At 37.3% G+C, this 24,767-nt stretch overlaps 1 protein-coding gene across 4 annotated transcripts in view; it reads right to left on the bottom strand.

The window, feature by feature from the left end:
- Pclo (piccolo presynaptic cytomatrix protein) overlaps positions 1-24,767 on the bottom strand; it is a 345,647-nt gene that overhangs the window by 178,031 nt on the left and 142,849 nt on the right. For all 4 annotated transcript variants that reach the window (XM_052719673.1, XM_052719671.1, XM_052719672.1 and 1 more), the window contains exon 4: positions 7,873-8,604. In XM_052719673.1, the coding sequence (XP_052575633.1) occupies positions 7,873-8,604 (732 nt within the window). The remainder of the gene's footprint in view (positions 1-7,872; positions 8,605-24,767) is intronic.

Genomic DNA, 24,767 nt, shown 5'->3' on the forward strand with positions numbered 1-24,767 from the left:
CAGCTTTACAGCCAATCCTGGATCTCGCTCTGTAGACCAGGATGGCCTCGAACTCACAGAGGTCCACCTGCCTATGCCTCCCAAGTACTGGGATTAAAGGTGTGTGCCACTACCCCCGGCATATGATGATAGTCTTATAAATGTTTGTATGAGGACAAAATTGACAACAGTTGCTAACTACTAACTTAGGTTAGTTTTCATTTAACCTAAATTTAAATTACATATTAATTCTCAATGTTACTTGATTTTCTTCCATGAATTCTATGAGGCTCCTTTACATTTTAATTTCACTTTTCTTCAAATACATTATCTGTATCAATACATTTACATTGTGACAAAGTTTAAATTGGTAAAAGAGTCAGTCTCTCTCTCGTGTGTGTGTGTGTGTGTGTGTGTGTGTGTGTGTGTGTGTGTGTGTGTGTGTGTTGTTCCTTTTATTTAATTGAAAAGTTTTTCATAAATATATTCTGATTATGGTTTTCTCTCTTTCAACTCCTCTGTGATGAATAGCTTTATGTCAACTTGACACAAGCTAGAGTTATCTGAGAGAAGGGAACTTCAATTGAGAAGATACCTCCATAAGATCCAGCTGTAAGTCATTTTCTTAATTAGTGATTGATGGGGAAGGGTCAGCTCATTGTGGGTGGTGCCGTCCCTGGGTTGGTGGTCCTGGACTGAGCAAGCCATGGGGAGCAAACCAGTAAGTAGCACCCCTCCAAGGCTTCTGCATCAGCTCCTGCCTTCAGATTCCTGTCCAGTTTGAGTTCCTGTTCTAACTTCCCTTAGTGATAATGTCACTTGGAAGTGTAAGATGGAACAAACCCTTTCCTCTCCAAGTTTCATTGTTCGTGATGTTTCATCACAGCAATAGTAACTCTTACTAGGATATCCTCTCAGATCCCTCCTACCTCCTCACTCACCCACATATCCTTTCTTTCTCTCTCTCTTTAGAAATAAACAAACAGGCAGAAAACAAAAACAAACCCACTGAAACATCACACCAGCCCACCAACAAAAGGCTTTCCTGAGTGGACAGCAGTACCTCATCACATTTCACATGATGACACAGAGCAGTTTTTGAAAGAACAAGATAGTCTCCATGATTTCTTTAGTTAATGCCATCTACCCATCACTCACAGTAAACACCATGGTTATAAAGAAAAATCAATCAAAATATGATCTTTCATAATTTAATTTTGATAACATTATTTTTATACCTTATTTCTGCCTACACATATGGTAAAGCCCAAAAACATAATAAAATTTCATATATATGAAGGTAAAGTATGTATTATTGTTTGGAACAATTCATTGAACATAATAAAAAGACACGTTATTTTGAAAATATAGATTTTTGAAGTCTATCCTGAAATTTTTATAAAAATAAAATTAAGACTAGCTACACAGAATGTAACAAATAAAAGCAAAAATAAACTCACGAAATTCTAACACAAAATATCAAAATATTTTCCCTATACCTGCCTGTGTATGGCTTCCCTCTGTGCCCATGCTTCCTAAATTTCTCTGCGATATACTCTACCTGATCATTCCTCTGGGCCTGTCTCTGTCCCACATGCCTCTGTCTTAATCACCACGTTTTGTGGGGCTGCTGCTCTGTGGATGTGTCTATTCTGTATTAAAGGGTAGCAAGTGTATAAATGTTCATTCTATAGGCTTGTTGGTCTAAGACAATATGTTAGGAGTGGCTGATGAAGAATCAGTTAGTAACTTCTAATGCACTTCACTGGAAGATTCAAAAGAGTCAAGTTCACCAGGGTACACTGAAAAACTTCATAATGTTCATTTTCTCCCAGTAACTAGATTTAGGTGTGTATCCCCTCACAGAATAATGTGCCCTAGTTAACTACATAGTTTAGCTGTGAAACATCGGATCACTCAATGATCAGGTCCTTTGCTTCACTGATTGAAGGCACCTACCAATTAATCTTTATAACTGTTATTAATTGATTTAAAAAGGATTTCCACATATCAGGACTTGGCAACCATTTGTCTGTCTTGTGGTTAACTGGTCCTTGACACTACTTCATTAATAACACTTATTAACAAGGGGAAATCAGATGCAGATTACAGTTCATAAGCTGGATCTTTTTTCTCTAATTATTGAACTTCAAAATGGGTGTTTGAAGTACCACAGACTAGGATATAGTCAAAGGACTCATGTGAAGGCAACATAATATGGACCATTTTCTCACCAATTTCTTATTATACCAGACTAAAAGTTTGGAAATCTTTTCTTGGGTGCTTCAAAAATTTGTAAGAGTGTACTTATTTAAGGAAAAATATTAATCTATTTAGTTAAATAATATTTAAAGATAGAAATTTAACAAGCATACTTTTGTATAACATATAGAACACACATAGGTGTATAAAATATTACTGATTTGTAAAAATTTATTCATTTTTTTATTTGGATCATCAGGAAATTGACATTTTTTATTAATTATCTGTTTCACTTTTTATATTAAATGCCATTTAGGACAACCTCTGAAATTCTGAAATAAGAATAAAATTTCAATTAGGTTGCTTTTGCATACAAATTTTGTCACCTTCGATGTCAAGCGGTGAGTACAGTACCATTGTAAGCACAGCTTTGAAACAGCAATGCTATTTTTCATTTCCCCTAAAGAAAACACTTTCTATCTGTTTTTAATGGTTTATCATCACATTCCATCACATTGGCCTATATTGTATTGCATGTTTTCCATGCAAAGAATTTTAGTTACTTGAGTTTTGCTTATCTATGCATTGCACTCGGGAGGCAGAGGCAGGCAGATCTCTGTGAGTTCGAGGCCAGCCTGGGCTACAAAGCAAGTTCCAGGAAAGGCGTAAAGCTGCACAGAGAAACCCTGTCTCGAAAAACCATTAAAAAAAAAATCACTCCAGAATTTCAGGGCTAAGCTTCAGTCTTTTCAATGTGCTAATGGACAGCAGGGATTGAACATCCCCTTTCCTGTGAGCATCCATCACCATTGATTGACAGCAGATGAGTCAGAGAGAAGGTGGTAATGAGTTAGCACCACTTGACACTCTTCTGCTGGTGGCGTACTTTGTGGGGAACCTAGTGGGAGAAATGCACAAAAATACACGTGCTCTGTCAACTTGGTCTGTGCTTTTCCACGAGCGTTGAAGCCAGCAGCACTTCACATTGAAGGAAGACAAAAGTTTCTTAAGATGATAAGAGTTAAGAACTGAGTTCTACCAAGCTAGTGGGAACTCATGACCTTTAGACCAAGAGCTGTGGAGCCTCCATGGGTCTGGACTAGGCCTTCTCCATAAGAAAGACACTTGTGTAGTTTGATCTGTTTGATGGACCCCTGGCAGTAGGGTCAGGATCCATCCCTGGTACATGAGCTGGCCTTTTGGAGCCCATTACCTACGGTAGGACACCTTGCACAGTCTTGATTCAGGGGTGGAGGGGCTTAAACCTGCCTCAGCTAAATGTACCAGGCTTTGCTGACCCCCTATGGGAGGCCTTCTCTTTTTGTAAGAGGGAATGGGGGTGTTGGGGGGAATGCTGGGTGGGAGTGGGAGGAGGAAAGAGAAGGGGATCTGTGGTTGGTATGTAAAATGAATAAAAAATTTTTAATAAAGGGAAAAATGAGTTCTAGGATTCATATAAAAATGTGCAAAGACAGATAACAGTAAGTGCTTGGTTATTTTTTCTGGACTTTATTTTAAATGAACTGAAAGAACACAGGGATTATCTTTGATCATTTATAGAAAGTTTATGTTAAGATGGACTGCAAATATGAATAACTAAAGCACTCCAATCAAGATTGAGTCCACAGAACTCAGCCCAAGAAAAAGATAAAATAGTTCATCAGAACACTTGATTATTTTTCACTCTGATTATGCAGTCACAAAACAATGCAGACATTGTACTTTATGCCAACAAATAAACTGAATATTAATCCTTCAGTTATTTTAAACAGAAACCAAAGTCCACATTAAAATCTCTGTTAATTTAATTCCCGTCTGGAGGACTGTAGTTTTTCAGTACGCATATGAAATAAAGACTAAAAGTTTCCTGCTTGGATAAATAAGTAAAAAGACAGAATTTTAGGGCAACATGACTTAAAAATACGAAACTAAAAAGTTTAAAGAGGTATACTTTCAAATATATAATATTCTGCTGTGGGATGGTCTGTATGTCAAATGTGTTACTGATTGGTCAATGAATAAATCACTGATTGGTCAGTGGCCAGGCAGGAAGTATAGGCGGGACTAACAGAGAGGAGAATTGAGAGAACAGGAAGCTGGGTGAGAGAGACACTGCCAGCCGCCATCAGGACAAGGAAAATGTAAAGTACCGGTAAGCCACAAGCCACGTGGCAAGGTATAGATTAATAGAAATGGATTAATTTAAGCTGTAAGAACAGTTAGCAAGAAGCCTGCCACGGCCATACAGTTTGAAACCAATATAAGTCTCTGTGTTTACTTGATCGGGTTTGAGCGGCTTGGGACTGGCGGGTGAGAGAGATTTGTCCTGACTGTGGGCCAGGCAGGGAAACTCTAACAACAATATTCAAATATATTCATTTCAATATATTATATATTCATTTTAATTTTATATAATAAACACATTCAGGAAACTTGAATAAAGAAACAATGACTTAGCAACAATGTAATATAAACAACACAATATTGAAACAACTGACAAACTGATAAAGGAATATAAAGTAGCACAGATATACAAGTTGTGAAAGTTACCCAAAAGATTGTGCCAAAAGTTGCAAAAGGAGATGGCTAATAAGGAAAAACCTTATGTCAGAAGTGTCCCAGGAGAAAAATCCTCCTAGGTGGTGGCTGTGAATAGAGGCTTTATAATCAGAACTGTACTAAGATGCTCATTCTGCTATTTCCCTCCAAGTATACTTGTACTATTTTTAAAACAATCATCATAATGCTTATATTATCAATATGTGTATAGGCTAGACAGTAGGAAATGGATTTTATAAAGTGCCTAGAACATGGTAAGAGGTAAATGAGGAGTATTGCTTGGATTTTGAATGGTAATATAAAAAGGAATCAATATAAGGGAGTGCTGCAGCAGGAGAGGCTGACTTTCAAAAGGACAAAAGGACAGCAGCTCAGGTGGGACTTCTGCGATGGGCCTGCAGGGAAGGCGCTGCACAGGTACACACAGAGAAGCCCAGGCAGTTCCAGAGGGGAGAAAACAATCTATGCATAAGAAACACATGGAAGCCTCTGTGGTTTTGATTTCTCACTGGGAGAGAATGGTAAGGTTTGCAGGGAAGTTATATTGCAGCCAGATACCAGAGGGTGAAAAGCCAACCTACGCTATTTAGGCAGGACTATCTATCTCCACTGTGGGTGTGTGTGGTGATATATTGTGTCCCCCAATATATTGTGCATGCTAATAAAGCTTATCTGGAGATCAGAGGAAAAAGCCAGCCATATTAAACATAGAAGTCAGGCAATGGCAGCACACGCTCTTTATCCTAGCATTCTGGAGGCAGAGATCCATCTGGATCTCTGTGAATTCAAGGCCACACTGGGAACAGAGCCAGATGTTGTGGCACACACCTTTAATCCCAGCACTAACTATAGAGGTCTGGAGGTCTGTACAGACAGACAGGAAGTGATGTAGCTGGGTAGAGAGAGGAAGTGAGATGGCAGGGACAGGAAGGCATATAGGCATATAGGGTATACATGAAGTCACTCTCTTTGGAAGCTGAGGAGTTGGTGAGGTGAGGTTGGCTGTGGCGTGTCCGATTCCCTGATCTCTCGGTGTTCACCCCAATATCTGGCTCTGGGATTTTTATTAATAAGACCACTAAGCAATTCATCTTACAGGTGTGGATACCCTGATTGCTATGTAAATGACTCAAGGCAGGAAAACAAAATATTAGAATGTTTATGATATCATTTAAATGCAAGACTGAAAGTTTTATTTTTGATTTTGAAATAGACTGATAGTATTGGTGTTCTTTAATTTCCTGTTAATTGTTCATATGGCCTACAAAATCCAAAAAGAAAATTGGAAATCCTACTGTAAGAAAAAAATATAGTGAAGCAATCACTTACTTTGTTCATTGTTAATTTAAAGCTAATTGTTTGGTAAAGAAGAAATATGGCTTATATTATACAGTTTCAGCTAAACCCTTTTGTATGGTAGGTTAGTGGCAGATAAAACAATAACAAACACACACAGAGGTCATGTGCTGATAAAACTTACAATGCAAAGAACTCACAAGTGTATCACTAGGGAACTGACACTTCCTGTATTGCTACAGGCATTTGATTAGCAGCATACCAAGGTAAAACAATGATTAAATGAGATCCCACATGGAGTAAGTAAAATATTTGAAAGTGCCAGGAAAAACTTGATGGAATCTGCATTTATAACCACTAGGAGAATAACAAACTCAGGAACTCAGGGAAACATTAAATAGAGGGATGTCCTTATGATCAATAATGGCATGGAGGATGGAGGCAAGAAAAAAAGAAACCTATCTGGCCTCAGATTAGTGCCTGGAAGACAAGAGACAAGTAAATGATGGTGTTACTATTACAGAAAGCCAAATAGAGTGGTGGGTTATAAAGAAAAACAAGTAATAGTCAAACATGTTGAGCTTGAATTTGCAATGATATTTAAAGGGAAACCATATACTTGGGCACATAAAGACACAGTTCTGAAACCCAAAATAGAGACACATATGCACATGTGAATTTAAAGGTTATTCATGTGACTTCTCTGGATAGAAAAGAAGGAAAAATCAAAGGAAAAAAAATGGAAACTGACAAAGAGAAATCCTGAAAATGGCAAATGCAGAACCCACAAAGGTGATCAGAATGAGAAAGAAAGATGGTGGAGATGGGTTACCATGCATGTGTCAAAGTGAACACAAAATAGCAAACTCCTACAAACTGATTCAAGGTTGCAACTGCAACTTCTACTTGGAATTTTAATAGATATACAATAGGTCATTTTTCTGTAAATCATCGGTGTCCTCGATATAAGATATTTGTGGATCTCTAAGCAGCTTGTATTTTAACTCCTGTGTATATATACATACACACAAATATATACATAACAATAAAAATAAAAGCAAAAGAGTCCATCACTTTGAGAGGGAGTAAAAGGGTAAGGGGGGCTGATAGGGGCTAGAGGGAACAGACAGGAGGGTGGAGAGAGAAGGGATGATGTAATTAGATTTTAATTAAAATTAATATATTTTGAAAGAATAGAGTTCCTTTAAAATTGCAGAATTACTTATGCAAATATTACTTAAAATGGAGCATTCATGAAACTTCTCACTAAAGGAAAAGTATGTATCGTTCCATACTATATGCAGATTATAACTAATCCTCCCATATTAAATGTATGACACAAAACTATGAGAAAAATCTAGAATTAAATATGAATACATAAATTTCCATTCATTACAGATTTTGACCATGCCTCTTTTTTTTTAACCAAGAAATTTGTGGCTGACCACAGCTTAGAAACCTATCAGAAGGAAAACCAACCAAAACAACACAAACAACTACTTGCCTTTTACAAAACCTTAATGATACTTTATTTTAGGAAAAGAGAAAAACTGACTTATACACCCATTCTGGATTTAAAAAAAAGAACATGGAGCTATAAAAAAAATCTTCTCATTTTTCTGTATGATTTAGAGAATTTTATCTCTATGCTTTATGGAATTTGATTGAGGTATCAAAATGCCATTGCTTTTCATTTGAGTGAAAAAAAAATAGAGTTCTCTGAAATGTAATTCATGGTTTAAAGGTTTTCACATCCTTCTCTCAGTGATCACATCAGGTACTAAGTAAACCTGTGGCCTGCATATTCAAGACTGTGATGGTAGGAAGTGTACTTACTGTTTTTTCTTTGCCGGGCTCCCCTTGGACAGACTTGGCACCGCCTTCCTCCTGTGGGGGTTTCACTGCTCCGCCTTCCTTCTCTCCTTCCTTGGGCAGAGTCTGAGGTGCGTCCTGTGGCAGATCTGCAGGCCTGGCCTCCGGCTGCCCCTCTTCCTCCACTGGCTTTGCGGCCACTCTTCCGGTGGGCTCTTCGGGAATGTCTACATGAGCTTCAAGTATGCCGCGTTTCTCTTCCCCCTCCGAGGCCAGTGGCTTTTCCTCCGGGGGTAATCTCTTTTCTTCGGGGGCTGGCTTCTTTCCTTCGAGCGGTGGTTTTTCTCCGGCAGGTGCTGACTTTTCTTCTGCAGGTGGCTTCTTTCCGGTTTTATCTTCGGAGAGCGGCTGCTCTTTTTCAGAGGGTGGTTTCTTCTCTTGCCGGGTTGAAACTTTGCTCTTGTCTAGTTTACTCTCTTCTAGTTTTTGATCTGTGGTGGCCGTTGGAGGGGTTTTCTCAATTGATGGTGTTTCTTTTTCTGGAATAAGTTTTTCAGTTTCAGTCTTTACTTCTGTTTCCTTCTTTTTACCTTTTACATGGGCCCCTGCGGGTGTTTTCTGAGTTGATGGTTCCACAGGGGCAGGCACAGGGGATGCCTTGGATCCTGATGATACAGGCGGCATTTTGCCCATATCTCCCAGTTGTCCTGATATTGCTCTCTGCGTCTGGCAATTTAGGCAAAGCCATTCTTGAATCTGCAAAACAAACAGCAAAGAACATATTAGGATTATCTCAGACTTTCTATCTTAGCGCATTAATCAAGATGAAAATTGAAAATGCCTGGTTGTTTTGTTGATTGTTGATAGGCACAGGGCAAGTCATTGTTTTCTAAACCTATCTATCTATCTATCTATCTATCTATCTATCTATCTATCTATCTATCTATCTATATTTAAAATATAAACGTGGGCAAAACCTATGATGACTACTAATCTCTACATTCACCACTACCAAGAAAAAGAGAAGGTGACAGAAGAAGGAGCTTAAGGAGGACCCAGAGAAATACTCATTTAGGGGTTTGCAGAGGAAAGGAACCTGTAAGTTTGAAAGAAAAATTGTTTTAAGCCTAGTATCTTAAAACTTAGTATTTCCGCCGGGCGGTGGTGGCCCACGCATTTAATCCCAGCACTCGGGAGGCAGAGGCAGGCGGATCTCTGTGAGTTCGAGGCCACCCTGGGCTACAGAGTGAGTTCCAGGAAAGGCTCAAAGCTACACAGAGAAACTCTGTCTCAAAAAAAAAAAAAAAAACCCAAAAAACAAACAAACAAACAAAAAACCTTAGTATTTCCATCATAAATTTACTCAAATACAATTACATTTTATAATAATTTTCATTTTATTTAAAATTAAGCACAGTTTATTTGAGTTTAATTTACCAACTCTTTATCTCTTGGTATCAACCAAATACAAATGCACCAAGTAGCATAGAGTTTTCAAGAATCACTTGTGTCTAATTCTCTATCTTCTTTCTAATTAATAAAATGATTCCATTTTTAATACTAATTACATGCATTCATCAGTTAAGCAGGGTGGAGTCATAGATCAAAGTGTTTGCCTTGCTTTTTCCTAAAAGTATTCTGATTTTCTGACTGAAATGTTTCCTTGTGTGCATGCTGCTCAAGGCATAAGAAGTTGTAACACCCTTCAGCAGAACACCTTAGGTGGTACTCAGATATACTGCCTCCTAGGGGACTATTTTAGCAGAGCACCAAGGGAAGAAAAGAAGACCCACCGTTCTGAGAAAAAACCAGTTCACTGCTCTCGTAATCTAATCATGAAAAGTACTCTCTGAGAAGAACGCAGGCAAAACAAGCATACAGGAGGCAGATGCTAGGCTAAGGGTAGACACTCTCCTTGACTTTTGTGTTTTGTATTTTGCCCTCCATTATACGTATTTTACTGTAAGAGATAAAGCCTATGCATGTTGCTTCTTTCTAATTATTACCATTTAATGTGTATTTATTATGCAAGAAACAAGGTGGGAGGGTCTATAAATAAGACTGCCTGCTTTCTTATGGTGCATTGTCTCCAGATAAATTCAATTTCAAATTGGTTTTTATACTGGCTCCTTTCTCCAGGTGCTTGGTTTAAATTCCTTACAGAAAAGTCACTTACTGTAGTAGAATACTATTAAAGAAAAAATTTCATTTTGTCCCCTGCTTTCTATTTTTTAGAAATGTTAACAATGGCACTTAATATATGTGACTACTTTGTAATCTATAAGGGGTTATAGATCCTTAGTTTCTAATCTAAAGCACAAAGGTGAAAGTCAACTGTTGAGTTCAGTAAGCCCTTTCTTAAAACATTAGGATGTATTTGGGTGCCTTTGCTTTTGCTGTGTATGACCCCTCAATATCAATCCTTTCTTGAATTCCCATTAAAGCATCTTTGATGTGAACTACAGTTTTATGTAACAACCAGTCATGGGAAAGAAACTGACTTGATCATTGTCAAACAGTGAGAGCCTTAGCTCTGTGCTGAACAGTTCCCAAAGATAATACCTACAGAACACCAACCTTGATCTGTGCTATGGTTTCAGAAACCATTACTGGATTGAAACACATCATAAGATATTTTCATTATTCATATTTTGAACTTGACATTTCAAAAAACAAAAACAGACAAAAATAGCAGTCTCGAAGTGCCGTTTTGTCACAAGGATTCTAAAAATCACATGCAGGTGTGTACAAAGCATTCTCATCAGGACATGTCCCAGTGTAAATAAGCTGCAGACTTTTAATCTAGCGGGAATACAGGTTTTATTCCATTCGGAAGTTTTGTCTATTATAAAATTCTGATTATTTTCTTGTGAAATTACTCTTACTTAGTTGCCATATATTGAGTATATGGTAAGTACCACAGAGCATGTGGCTTTTATTAAAAAGGAAATGTATTGAGAAAATGAGGCACATTGGTATTTGGGAGGTGGTATACTCAGTATTTTCATACCTTTTGGAAATTTAGGTAAGAAGCTTAACTTTAGTGTATACTATGCCAAATAAAATACTTCATTTCTCCAATTTATAGCATGTGGTAAACTTATAAAGCAGTGGTGACTATACCACCAGCGTCTCCCACGTGAACAGATGGTAGAGCAGCTCTCAGAGATAATACCCAGCTACAAACCCTGAAACCTACAGCAGCTCTCTGCCTGCAAGATATACTGGTGCAAGAGCAAAACAAATGGTATCGGAGATAATCAACCACTCTGGGTGGGTTTCTGACACACTCAAGAGCTGGATCCCATCTATATCAGACAGTGTTAGTGAGGCCAAGATCCTAAGCCTAGGTAAGTCATGGGCTCTAGGGAAAATTCTACTATTATTATTCTGCTAAGACAACATACAATAAACTATCTCCTAATGGCATATTGCTATACCTATAGATAAGTGTTGTTCTCTACTGTCATCAGAGAAGCTTCTTCTTACAGTAATTAACACTGACACCCACCAATGGACAATGTGTAGAGAATAAGGGACTTTGGGATGCCCCGCCCTATACATGGTATCTGTATCACACTCCTGAAGTGTGGGCTCAAAGATCTGTGCAGAAGAGGGTGTGGAAAGATTTTAAGAGCCATAGTCGTGATGACCTCAAGGAAACAGCTTTTTCCAGACACAACAGGGCTGGTCCATCTAGGAACTTACATACACCATGACAACATTCACAAGGCCTGCCCAGCACAGAAGAGAGGAAGTAAGCATAAAATCCTACCCCTATCCAAGAAGCTGTTCATGATGGATAGATGTAGGTAGAAGGAAATTCAGATTTCTTCAGTGAAGTGACACTGGGTATACCAACCACACTGTGGGCCAGGTTTCATCCTCAGTAGTAGTTGGCCAGTATAAATTGGACTCTATAGTTGTTTGTTTGCTTATTTTAAGAGAGAGAGAAGTACATGAAGTTGTGTACAAGGAGAAGTTGAGGAGAATCTGTGAGGAGTTGGGAAAGGGAAAAGAATAAGATCAAAATATATTGTGTTTTTTGTATATACAAAGACAACTCTGCATCCAAGGTTCAGAGAATATCATGGAAGATGAGGAAGAAACATTTTAAGATCCAAAAGACCAGGAAATCTGCTGTAAAATTTTGTCTCCTAGAAATGAGAGGGAAGCTTCACCCATAATACTTCCACAAGGCCTGAAGAAGTACTAAACCAACAGACAAGCTAAAATGAAAGTGGGAACCTCCCAAGGCTCTACTCATAACCCAAGAACTACAGGCCACTAAACGTTTGAAAGTGGAAGAAGAAACAGTCTTCCCTAAGGATGATCCTCCTATTTGATTATTCAATACCAAGTGGTCAGCCCTGACATTATATACATATAAGTAACATTAAACAAACCAAATATGTTGTATTTGTATATTTAGGCACACAAAAATATATATGCCTAATATATAATTATTGAGAGCTGCTGATAGCAAAAGTCCATGAGAGTATACAGCAGTGACAACTAGAGTTCAGAAGGTCAACCTATCAGAACTAAGGGTTCTGTTAGAGGAAACTATCATGCAAGGTGTTATGGACTTACTGCCTTTTGAATGAACTGGCTGTCTCTTGCAAACTTCTTGTGCAATAACAGCTGTGATTCTCCCCATTTACCATGCATCTCCACATTATGTGGACATGTAATCTCATGACTGCATCTCAATCTTGGGCACAATTTTCCCTATATATTTGGGGTAATTGGATAACTGACCCCAGCTGTGTTTGTTTTTCATAACATGTATCTGGCCAGGGCCATTCTCCAGACAAAGGTATTTCAGCAAAGACACCTTTTTCCAAGTACAAAACTGCACATAGATAAACATTAGCTCATCTCACCCACAGATAGAGAGAAGAACCACTAGCAATTAAAACTTCAACTCCTTACCTTCACCCTAGTTATTTACACAAGACCCTAATTTAAGAAATTTACTGCTCACATTCCTGGGATGCTGTTTTAGCCATTTGCTAGTTACTGAGTTAAGACAGTTACTTCCCACTGACCCAAGAAGATTGCCCTCCAGGCCAGGCAGGTGAATAGGTGCCAAGCTTCTTTCTTGTGCAAATTAAGTTTTAATTCCTCCTCATTCAGGTGCTATTCCCAGATTCCCTAATTGATCTTAGCCTTTAGTTGACCCTACCAGAGAATTCCCCTTTAGTCACTCCCCTTTTGGGCTGTAATTGGAAGATGACATTTATTGTTTTATGTGTGAATCCTTACCACCTCTCACAGCTACCCTGAAAACTTCAAGCCTCACCTTGCTTTGCCAAAGAATTACTGTTTGGGTATATATACTGGTTCCCTCAGAAGACTGGGAAATTGATTGAGAACAGCAAAGATGAGGATGGAGATGGAAAGAACTAGATAGAGATGAGAGAATAGCAGAAGGGACTGAGAGGAACGAAGTAAGAGAGCAGAAAAGAAACTGTGTAGATAGAATTGACTTAGAACAATGAGGTAAATGGACTAAAGAACTCAGTGTGCTTAGATTCATTTGATATTCCTCAGATTAGAATCCTTAGCTGGTTGTTAGATTCTTCCATGGACCCTGGGAGTAAACAATATAGGCTGGATCTATTATTGTTTACATTATATAATCAACTAATTATATATAATATATGTAAAACTGTATATTAAAATCTAGATTTTAAAAGCTTTCTTCATCATCTTCCATGATATTCCCTGAACTTTAGGTGCAGAGTTGTCTTTGTATATACAAAAAAACACAATGCATTTTGAGCTTATTCTTTTTCCCTTCCCCAACTCCTCACAGATACTCCTCATCCTCATATATACATTATATATATGTATATATATATATATATATGAATATATATTCAACTAAACTAAAGAGGTCATAAATTTCAGAGGGAATAAGGTGGGTACATGGGAGAAAATTTATATTTTATACCGACATTATATTTCTAAAGACATTTCCAATACTGACTTTACAATCTATCTTACCTTTACTAACTATAGAAGCTTATGGAGACACTTGTGACACACAGACACCAATTATGAGGGTCTCATGCCATGTTAATTTGTGTGGTGGTTTGAAGGAAAATGGTCCCCAAAGGGAGTGACACTATTAGGAGGTATGGCCTTGCTGGAGGAAGCATGTCACTGCGGGGGTGGGCTTTGAGGTCTTTTATGCTCAAGATAACTTCTATTCTCTTAGAGCACTTCCTTTTGCCTTCAAGATGTAGCTACTTCTCCAGCACCATATCTGCCTTCATGCTGCCATATCCCACCATGATGATAAAGGACTAAACCTCAGGAAAATGTAAGCAAGCCTGTGGTGGTATTTTACTTGTCTCAGAGCAATTAAATAACCAAATGCCTATTGGAATAAGTCATGCTGGTCAGGATGATGAAACAGAGAGAATAAAAAATTCAGGAGAAAACATAAAGAAAATTTTTTGGCAAACTTCTATTAATGAACAAAGACCAAAATTATCGATAAAAATAAATGGTGTTTTGTAGTCTGGTCTGGTAGACACAGGTGCGGACATTACCATAATTGCAACAGAATTTTGGCATCCAACTTGGCCTCTTCAGGAGGTAAACGTTCAACTGTTAGGAATTGGGACATTATCTCAGGTGAAACAGAGTGCAAGATGGCTTAAATGTATAGGTCCAAAAGGACAGAGAGGAAAATTGAAACCATATGTAGCTAACATAGCTACGAATCTGTGGGGTCGAGACTTGTTACAACAATGGAATACTCAGATTAACATCCCTCCAATCTCAGAAACAAATCATAAACTAGCACATGTTTCTGAGAGAAATATTAGAAGGCATTATTCTGAGTGGTCACCAGCCATCCATATTATACAAGAACAGGGCACAACAACTGATGATCTTCCAAAAACAACAACAGCTCTACCTTTAAAATGGTTAACAGACAAGCCTGTATGAGTCCAGCAATGGCCTTTAACAACAGAGAAACTCCAGGCTTTAGAAGAGCTGGTAGAAGAACAGTTAAATGCTCAGCATATTGAAGAATCAACCAGCCCTTGGAATTCTCCTGTATTTGTTATTAAGAAGAAATCTGGTAAATGGAGAATGGTAACAGACCTTAGAGCAATTAACAAAGTAATTCAGCCAATGGGCTCTCTACAATCTGGAATTCCTTTGCCTACTCTGTTACCAAAAGGATGGCCTCTCATAGTTATTGATTTAAAAGACTGTTTCTTTTCAATACCCTTACAAGAAAAAGACAGAGAAAGATTTGCTTTCACAGTGCCTACTTATAATAATTCTCAACCGGTTAAAAGATTTCAGTGGAGGGTCCTCCCACAAGGAATGTTGAATAGCCCAACTCTGTGCCAATATTTTGTACAACAGCCATTGGAAATGATACGTAAAAAATTTCCTAAATCTATAATTTATCATTATATGGATGATATTTTACTAGCTGACTCAAATGCAGATACTTTAGAAAGAATGTTTGAAGAAGTAAAGAAAATTTTGCCTTGCTGGGGATTACAAATTGCTCCTGAAAAGATACAAAGAGGAGATTCTATTAGTTATTTAGGATATAAAATAGAGCTACAAAAAATTAGACCCCAAAAGGTGCAAATTAGGAGAGATCGACTACAGACTCTTAATGACTTTCAAAGATTATTTGGAGATATTTCTCATCTGCGAACTATTGTTGGGGCAAAAAATGATGAACTACATAATTTGTTCAAAACCTTAGAAGGTGACAAGGACTTAAATAGAGAATTATCACCTGAAGCTGAGAAAGAATTGGCCTTGGTAGAAAAGAAAGTACATGAAGGGCACGTGGATCGTATTGATCCAAAGCTGGATTGCATTTTGGTTATTTTACCTTCTAGACATTCTCCTACAGGAATATTAATGCAGAGGGAAGATATTATATTAGAATGGATATTTTTACCAAATAAACCAAATAAAAAATTAAAAACTTATATGAAAAAAATCTCTGACTTGATTTGGAAAGGAAAATTGAGACTTCGTCAATTAGCAGAAATAGACCCAGCAGAAATTGCCGTACCTTTAACTAAGGAGGACATTAAAAAATTAAGGACAAAAAGTGAACCTTGACATAGAACTTGCAGTAATTTTTTTGGAGAAATTAACAGCAAATATCCCAAAAGCGATAGAATTGATCTTATAAAGAGAGCTGATTGGATCTTGCCTCGAATTGTACGGGAAAAGCCCATATCTAGAGTTCGTACATTTTATACAGATGCCAACAAACAAGGAAAGGCAGGTTACAAATCAAAAACTTTAAGTAAAGTGGTTCAAAGTCCTTATAATTCAGTTCAGAAATCAGAATTGTACGCTATTCTGTTGGTATTAATGGATTTTTCAGAACCTCTCAACATAGTAACTGACTCTCAGTATGCTGAAAGAGTAGTATTACATATTGAGACTGCAGAATTTATCCCTGATGCTTCAGAATTAACTTCACTATTTATTCAATTACAAGATACAATCAGGAAAAGGAGTCATCCTTTATATATAACTCACATTCGATCCCATACTGGTCTGCTAGGCCCTCTAGCACAAGGCAATGATGAGATTGATAAATTATTGATAGGAAATGTGCTGGAGGCCTCAGAATTTCATAAAAAGCATCATGTCAATAGTAAAGGTTTAAAAAAGGATTTTTCTATAACCTGGCAACAAGCCAAAGAAATAGTAAAGAAATGTCCTACTTGTTCCTTCTACAATCAAACACCATTACCAGCAGGATGTAACCCAAAGGGTACTCAAAGGAATGAAATCTGGCAGATGGACGTGTTTCACTTTGCAGAATTTGGAAAACTGAAATATGTACACCACACTATCGATACTTATTCAGGATTTCAGTGGGCAACTGCTTTGAGTTCAGAAAAAACTGATTCTGTAATCACTCATTTGCTAGAAGTTATGGCCATCAAGGGTATACCTGCACAAATCAAAACTGATAATGCTCCATCATATGTCTCTGTTAAAATGAAACAGTTTTTTGCTTATTACAATATAAAGCATATTACAGGCATACCACATAATCCTACAGGTCAAGCAATTGTAAAAAGATCAAACAGAACTCTAAAGGATATGCTAAATAAACAAAAAGGGGTAACAAAAACCCCCAGAAACAGACTGCATAATGCTCTATTAACTTTAAATTTTCTTAAGGCCAATGAGAAAGGAACAACAGCTACAGAGAGACATTGGATAATAAAAAAAACTACAAAAATAAATCAGCCTATATACTTTAAGGATGTGCTGACCTCAGAATGGAAACCAGGGTATGTGTTACGTTGGGGACAAGGTTTTGCTTTTGTTTCTACAGGAGAAGATAAGTTGTGGGTACCATCAAAATTGATAAAGGTTCTATTTAAACAAGAGAAACCTCTTAATTAGAGGAGGTGATAGTTCATCAACCAACATAAATATCCAATTTAAACTAACTTATACCAATAACACATGTCTTTTCATTTAATCAGATAATAACTTGCCAAAAAGAAACATCCCCAAAATTAGTCTTGGGGAAAGGTTTTTGTTTTTGTCTTTTAGGAAAATAAAGGTTAAGGAATCTAAAAAACACTGGACAAATGAGACAACTAAAAAAAAGAGACAAATCATCTATCCCAGAAAACAGAATGAAATGGCATATGGGTATATATTATCTAAAAAATTTTATGTCTTCCTAAAGGTTTGTTTCTGCTTTTCTCTAAAGATTTAACACTATTGGTCTTCTAATAGTCCCAGTTCAATTAAAATTTAAAGCTGACTTTGGAGTTGGAGAATGGCTCTCTCCTTCTTTAAACTCAAGCATGTTGTTAAAAGGAAAATGCAAACTCCCTGTATCATGCCAGAATAAAAGAGCCATCTTCTGCTATGGGACAGGAAAAAAGCCAAATTAATTAAGGGACTATTCTATTACTATTCTCAACTCCTTGATTCTATTCTGATTCTTTAAAACTTTTCTTAAAGTATAAATTTTATATCAAAATTTACAAGATTAATATATATATATATATACATTTTAAACTTTGTTAAGATATGAATGGTCATATAGAGTACTAATTAATTCTAGAAAAAAGGCTTCAATTAGCTACATATATATGTCTTTGTGTTCGAGTCTCTTATCAGTTTTCTACAGAAAATTACGGCCAGGCCTAACATCAACTGAAGTCTCCAGAAAAAAGTTGGGGCCCCACAACAACAACAATTCCACGTGGACAATAATAACATCACTAAGCTGACAAACATCATCTACAGATCAGCTTTGAACTACAAGGTGCTCAGAACAATTTTGAGATGACTAGCTGAGATGATCCAGTCTCAAAGACTACTTAAATAAGGACTTGAGATAAACCCTGAACTTTGGCATTACACACAGACTGGATAATGAAGGATATAGTTACCTTTCCAAGAATTTGACAATTAACCTAAAATTTTTCTTTCAGGATAAAGATAACTTTGCCCATACCCAACAGGAAACAATTTTAAAAATATGACGCCCATATTCCCAAAGAGGTGGTGTGGGGCAGGTGGTTTTTTGGTCTTTTTAATGGGTTTTGAGTCTGGGATAATTTTCATTGTTTAGGGGGGCTGGTTACAAGTTGTCAAGGGTTAAAAAAAGGCTAAACAAAAGAGATTAGATTTAAGGTTCTTGTTTAAAAAGAAAAAGAGAGAGAAAGAAAGAAAAGAAAAGAAGAAGAAGACAATTACTAGTTTAAATACTTTACATTGGATTGGATTGTTTTATATTGTATACAAATTATATATATTGAAATTGATATTGTTAGAAATTGCTATATGTATATTTCTAATTGTACTTATACCGTTCATTTAACAATGCAATTTTCTGATCCTTGAATGTTATTATTACCAACTATTAGAATATAAAGAAATGAAAGTTAGTAGTTAGACATTACAATAGAACTTGTAGTCATATTAGATATGTTTTAAAAATTGAGCAGATATATTTTAGACAGGTCATCTTCAAACCCTTCAGAGATCTACAGAATATGGCATTTAAAATGTTTTAATAACTTAGAAAATTTTTCTTTTTTGTTATGATTATGTGACATGTCGGCTCCTGGCAGTACCAATCTACTTCAGAGAAAATATGGGCATTGAAGAAACTGCATATGGAGTTAACTTTCATTGTGGCAAAAGTTAGCCACTGGACAACAAATATCCTCGAATCATCTGCTGACAAAATGGAGAGACAGGACACGAAACAAAGGACTACTGATTCTTGCCAAAACAAGTGTGGTTATGGCTTTATCAAAAGGCATCTTCTGAGGCCAGGACAATATGGCACCATCCCTGAAGTGGCCTTCGCAATTCGGAAAAGGTACAGTGCCCTTTTCTTCGAAGGCAGCTGAACAGGCAGTGGTCCAATGGCTTCTGATGTGCTATGGAACAGCAGCTGAAACATTCTTAAAGAGTAACCAAACTCACGCCTCTCAATAGTAGACTGGCATTTGATAGAAGGATGTGGAGAAGAACGGGATGCTGAGATGAAGCCATATATACACAGCCAAGAAGAATGGACAGCTGAATTAAAAAACCATCAACAATTTCCAGAATTTAAAATCCTAATCATAACATGACACTAGTGGAATTCAGGTGTTTCTGGTACATGGACTGCTCTCACCCAATGTGAGGTTGAACTGTTGACCTTGTGTACATCCTACTTCACAAATGAGTCTGTCAGATATGCTAAGCCTATAGGCTGAAGATGATGCCCCAGCATTGCGGAGAAACCTCAGGTGACTGTCCAGGCAGCTGGCTGTTTCTGTCAACTCACAAATTTTTTGGAAGTTGCTTGCATGCACTTTCTGTTTTTATTTTTGTTAGCTAATATTATTTCCTTCTTAGGTCTCTGAGGGAGTTGAAGATTAGTTAGTTATAGTTGAAGGTTAGTTATAGTTGAGGATTATTTAGGATAAAAAGTGAATTAGATACATTTTGGACTTAAAATAGGATAGATAATGAAATTATTTTCTCTGAATTTGTCAAATACAAATGGACTAGACATTGTTTAGACATTTATTACTTGTATATATTGTATATAGTTATTGTACTTATGTATATAGTTTTTCTTTTGTTGTTATAACCTTTTTCTTTTTTTTCCTTTTTATTAAAATAAAAAAGGGGAAATGTGGTGGTATTTTACTTGTACTGAAATGTGATTTTAATTGTATGTTAATAAATAAAGTTGCTGGGGGGTTAGAGCTATTAGAGCTACAGCAAGTGCATGGCAGCGGTGGCGCACGCCTTTAAGGACCTGGAGGGCGGTACATTTAGGCAGTGATGAGGCAGTCACATGTTTGGGTTTACAACCAATGAGAAGGCAGAACAGCTAGAGTATATAAAGACATACACACAGGAAGTAGGCCCCCTTTTCGGAGAGCTCTCTTGGCTGAAGAGGATCGCTGAAGCAGGAAGGGTGAGGCTCTTAGCTCTGACCTCTTGGCTTTCTTCTCTGAATCGGCTCTGTGTTTCTTATTTAATAAGACGGTTGGTTATATCTACACAAGCCCATTAAATGTTTTCCTTTGTAAGACTTGCCGTGGTCATGGTGTCTCTTCACAGCAATAGAAACCCCAACTAAGACAGAAGTTGGTACTAGGAGTAAGGTATTGCTATGATAGACATGACCGTATTTTAGTTTGGAGGAATTTGGACTTTGGCACTTTGGGTTAGGGAAGCAATGGAATGCTTTAACCACTGCTTAACAGGCCATACTAGTAGGAGCATAGAAGATGATGGTGCTGAGAGTGATGTGAACTGTTTGGGGGGGGGGCTCAAGAGGTTTTAGAGAGGAAAATATTGATATGTGGCCTAGAGATCGTTCTTGTGATATTTTAGTGAAGAAATGACTGGTTTTTGCCCTTGTGCAAAGAGTCTGCCTGAGAAGAAAGTGAAGAATTTTGGACTAATTCAATTGGCAAAGGAAATCTCAAAACACCGTACTTAGTATAGACTCAGTCATGTGGTGGTTAATGGTAACTCTCATGAAGATTTATAATGAAAAAGAGCAAGCTGAGCAAGAAAAACTACAAAATGTACAGATTTAGGAGAAAAGGGACACCAGAGAGTGGAATGGAATTAAGTTCTGTGTTCAAGGAGATAAGCAGATTAAGAAATGGAAAAAAAGAGAATGCTGACCTCAGAACAAGATCCTACCCAGCTGTATTTCCAACTTGTGAAAAGGAATTAAAGAAAAGCTTAGAGCTGGGTGTGTTGGTGCAAGCCTTCAATCATAGCACTTGGAAAGCAGAAGCTAGTGGATCTCTGAGTTTGAGGCCAGCCAGGTCTAACAAGGAAAAGAAAAGGGTAGTAAAGATGTAACTGAATAAAGGGGCTAAGTTCCAGCCCCAGTAAGCAGCAGAATTTGGCAGCTTTGGCCATGTGGTTCTGGCTTTAGAATTAAGAGTAAAAGAAAGAGACTATAGAATTTTCCTCTGTGACTAAGGAAAGCCCCTGAGGCCAGGCATGTGTCAGGGGTGTCCCTGAATGGAGGCCTAGAGAGGCCATTGCTGAAGCTGTGAAGTTGAAGCCTGGATTGGCTTGGAGATCCCAAGATGTTGGAGATGCCAGAGCCATGGGATACCTGCTGAGGAGAGGTACTTACAGGGAATAGAACCAGCCAAAGAAAAAGATGTGTGTTTCAGTCAACAAAGCTGAACAGAGTTGGAGGTCTGAAGAGTGTTTTGACAACAGACATGGAGCTGCTTAGTTTGAAGTTTGCTCAGCTGGTTTTTGGTTTTGCTTTGTTCCAGTATTTCCTCACTATGCTCTCTTCCCTACATTTTGGAATGGTAATGTATATCTTGTGCCATTATATGTTGGAAGTATGCTATTTGCTTTTTGCTTTTGATTTTACAGGGGAATTACAGTTAAGAGATTGCCATGAGTCTGAGAAGAGACTTTGGACTTTGCAAGTTTGAGACTGTTATGGGTACTTTTGAATGCATTTTTTTTTCACTATGATGTGGCTACAAGCCTTTGGGAGCCAGGAAGTGGTAGGTAGTGGTTTGAAGGAAAATGGCCCAAAAGGGAGTGGTACTATTAGAATGCATGGCCTTGTTGAAGGAAGTGTGTCACTGTGTGGGCAGGTTTTGAGGCTTCCTATGTTTAAGATACTTCCCAGTATTCTAGTTCACTTCTTGTTGCCTGCAAGATGTAGGACTCTCAGCTACTTCTCCATCACCATGTCTGCCTGCACGCTCCCATGTCCCACCATGATGATAATGAATTAAACCTCCAAAAATGTAAGCCACCTCAATTAAATGTTTTCCTTTATTAGGGTTTCAGTGGTCATGCTGTCTCTTCTCAGCAACAGGAACCCTAAATAAGACAAATGGGTTTTATACATTTTGCAGATTTTAATGTTTTATTTTGAGGATACTCTTTGTTAGTATCACTTAGTGGAACAACTTATAATAAAAGATTTTTCATCTATGCTATTATTAAATATAACAAAACCAGAAGCCTCCATATTATGAAAATAATCACATTCTTATTTACTGCTTTAGCATCAGTTATTAGAATATAAAAATGCATCTCTAAACAGGGAAAATTCTGATAAATAAGAAGCTTAAAAAATAACTATGACTACCACACCATACTCAAACACATTCAACTGTCAGCTAGAACATGTTAGTAAAATGCATTTATTTTAACATCAAATCATCAAAGCTTGTTCAAAACAAAACAACAGTCCAAAATCCATTAATCTTAAGAGGGACTAGGAAATGAAAGCAATAAAAAAAGAAACAGAAAAAGGACTCTGCAGTGCTACTCAGCATTTCCCATCAATAAGTAATTTGCTTTATGTAAGATTTCAGCTGTAACTATAGCAACAATAACATCAAGTAAAATCTCAGAATTCAGGACTGTCTATTTGCTGTTCTAAGTGTCTTCTTTGAAGCATAAATATAAGACTTGAATCAGGTTGAAGATTTACCTATAGACTTAAATGGTTATGAAATGATAATCAAAAATACATACATATGCATTTATATATATATTTGTATCTGAGAAATTGTGCAAATAGAATTTAGCATTAATTTTCACTAGAAGACCAACTGAACTTGTTTGGAACCTGACATAATTTCCTTCAACGGAAGTACTGAACCAGAGACTAAAGCCTCATCTTAAAATTGAGGGAACTGCGATTAAAACATCATTTTGTGCCTTGTGTCACTTTTGGTTCAACAATGAAATAGTTAAGCAATAAGTTAACATTTTTGGTGGCTTGTTGATGTTCTTAATATTTAGAATGTTATTTAGGCAAATAATTAATTATAATAATCTATTTATAAACCATACCTTTAAAAGATTTTAAAATATTTAATATTTTCTCTGCAAGTGTGCATGTGTGCATGTGTGTGCATGTGTGTGTGTGTGTGTGTGTGTGTGTGTGTGTGTGTGTGTGAGTTTGTGTGTGTGTGGCACGCACCATGTGTACATGTGAGTTCAGTTGCCCAAGGACAGAAGAGGTCAATAAGTCATTGGATCCTTAGAGTTGGAGTTACTACCAGGTGTTGTGAGCCATTTGATGTGGGTGCTGGGCCTTGAACTCAGGTTCTCTCGAAGAGCAGCAAGTGCTCTTGAGCACTGAGCCATCTCTTCAGCCCTAGAAATCACCTTTCACTTAATAACTGATCCAAAAGTTTGGGAACAATGTTATCTGAGACTTGTAATTCCTATCAGCAATTCACACTATCTTAGCTATATAATATTCTATTTATCTTAGGACTAGATTCTTTTTTTTTTTTTTTTTCCGAGACAGGGTTTCTCTGTGTAGCTTTGAGCCTTTCCTGGAACTCACTTGGTAGCCCAGGCTGGCCTCAAACTCACAGAGATCTGCCTGGCTCTGCCTCCCGAGTGCTGGGATTAAAGGCGTGCGCCACCACCGCCTGGCAGGACCTTGTATTCTTAAATGTAATTTGACATAGTAAAATCTCCACCGCCTGGCAGGACCTTGTATTCTTAAATGTAATTTGACATAGTAAAATCTCTTGTTACTTTTACATATGACTGCAGTGTTTTGTTACCGTAAAAGAGAAAAGGATAGAATTGAAAGTTGAGGAATACTTTTTTTCTAGATTATATAATCAGTTATTCAGACTATGAAATTAAGATGTTAGAAATACTTGATCATGGTATTAGCATTTACAAGTATGCAAAATGAACTAGGCATCTGGTGCGGGTCAGCCACCTCAGCACACAGAAGCTGGTGGCAAGGGGACCAGAATTCAAGGCCTGTTTCTGCTACATATGAGTTCAAGATAACACAGGCTGCATATGACACTGTTTCAAAAATAAGTGAATGTAAAATGTGGTTTATTTGTGAGACTTTTATTCTTATTCTGCCTCTCCTAAAAATGAATGAGAAATATGTTTAAAGTCCATTTATTACTACATATTTTTAAAGTAGAATATATAGTTACCTTCATGTTTCTGGACTTTTTATGGCTGCTAAAAAAAGAATAACTCAGGTACAAAATACAAAACTGAACAATGTGCTCTTTCTCATTTGTTCATATGTACAAAATAAATGATATAAAAATGCAACACAAAATGAGCATGTACATGTAAGACTGGATAATGAGAAATAGATGCTCTACTAAGTTACAGTAGCATGACTAAATAAATGTGAAGGGTAGGGATCAATACGAAAACCTACTAGACTATGGGGAACTGGGAGAAGCTGCAGCTCTAAGTTCCGAGGTCTAAGCTGGTCAGCGGCCACGCCATGTCCTTTACTCTCTCAGGTACGTACACTTTTGCAGTGCTGTGCATCTGCAGAGGCCAAGCAAGGTTGCGCTGTGTCTTTCTTTAGAAGTATAAAATGCATGTTCCTACACATGCAAAATTTGTGAACA

Source organism: Peromyscus californicus, unplaced genomic scaffold (assembly GCF_007827085.1).
Source record: "Peromyscus californicus insignis strain IS unplaced genomic scaffold, ASM782708v3 Scaffold_6__1_contigs__length_162567912, whole genome shotgun sequence".
Lineage (NCBI taxonomy): Eukaryota > Metazoa > Chordata > Mammalia > Rodentia > Cricetidae > Peromyscus > Peromyscus californicus.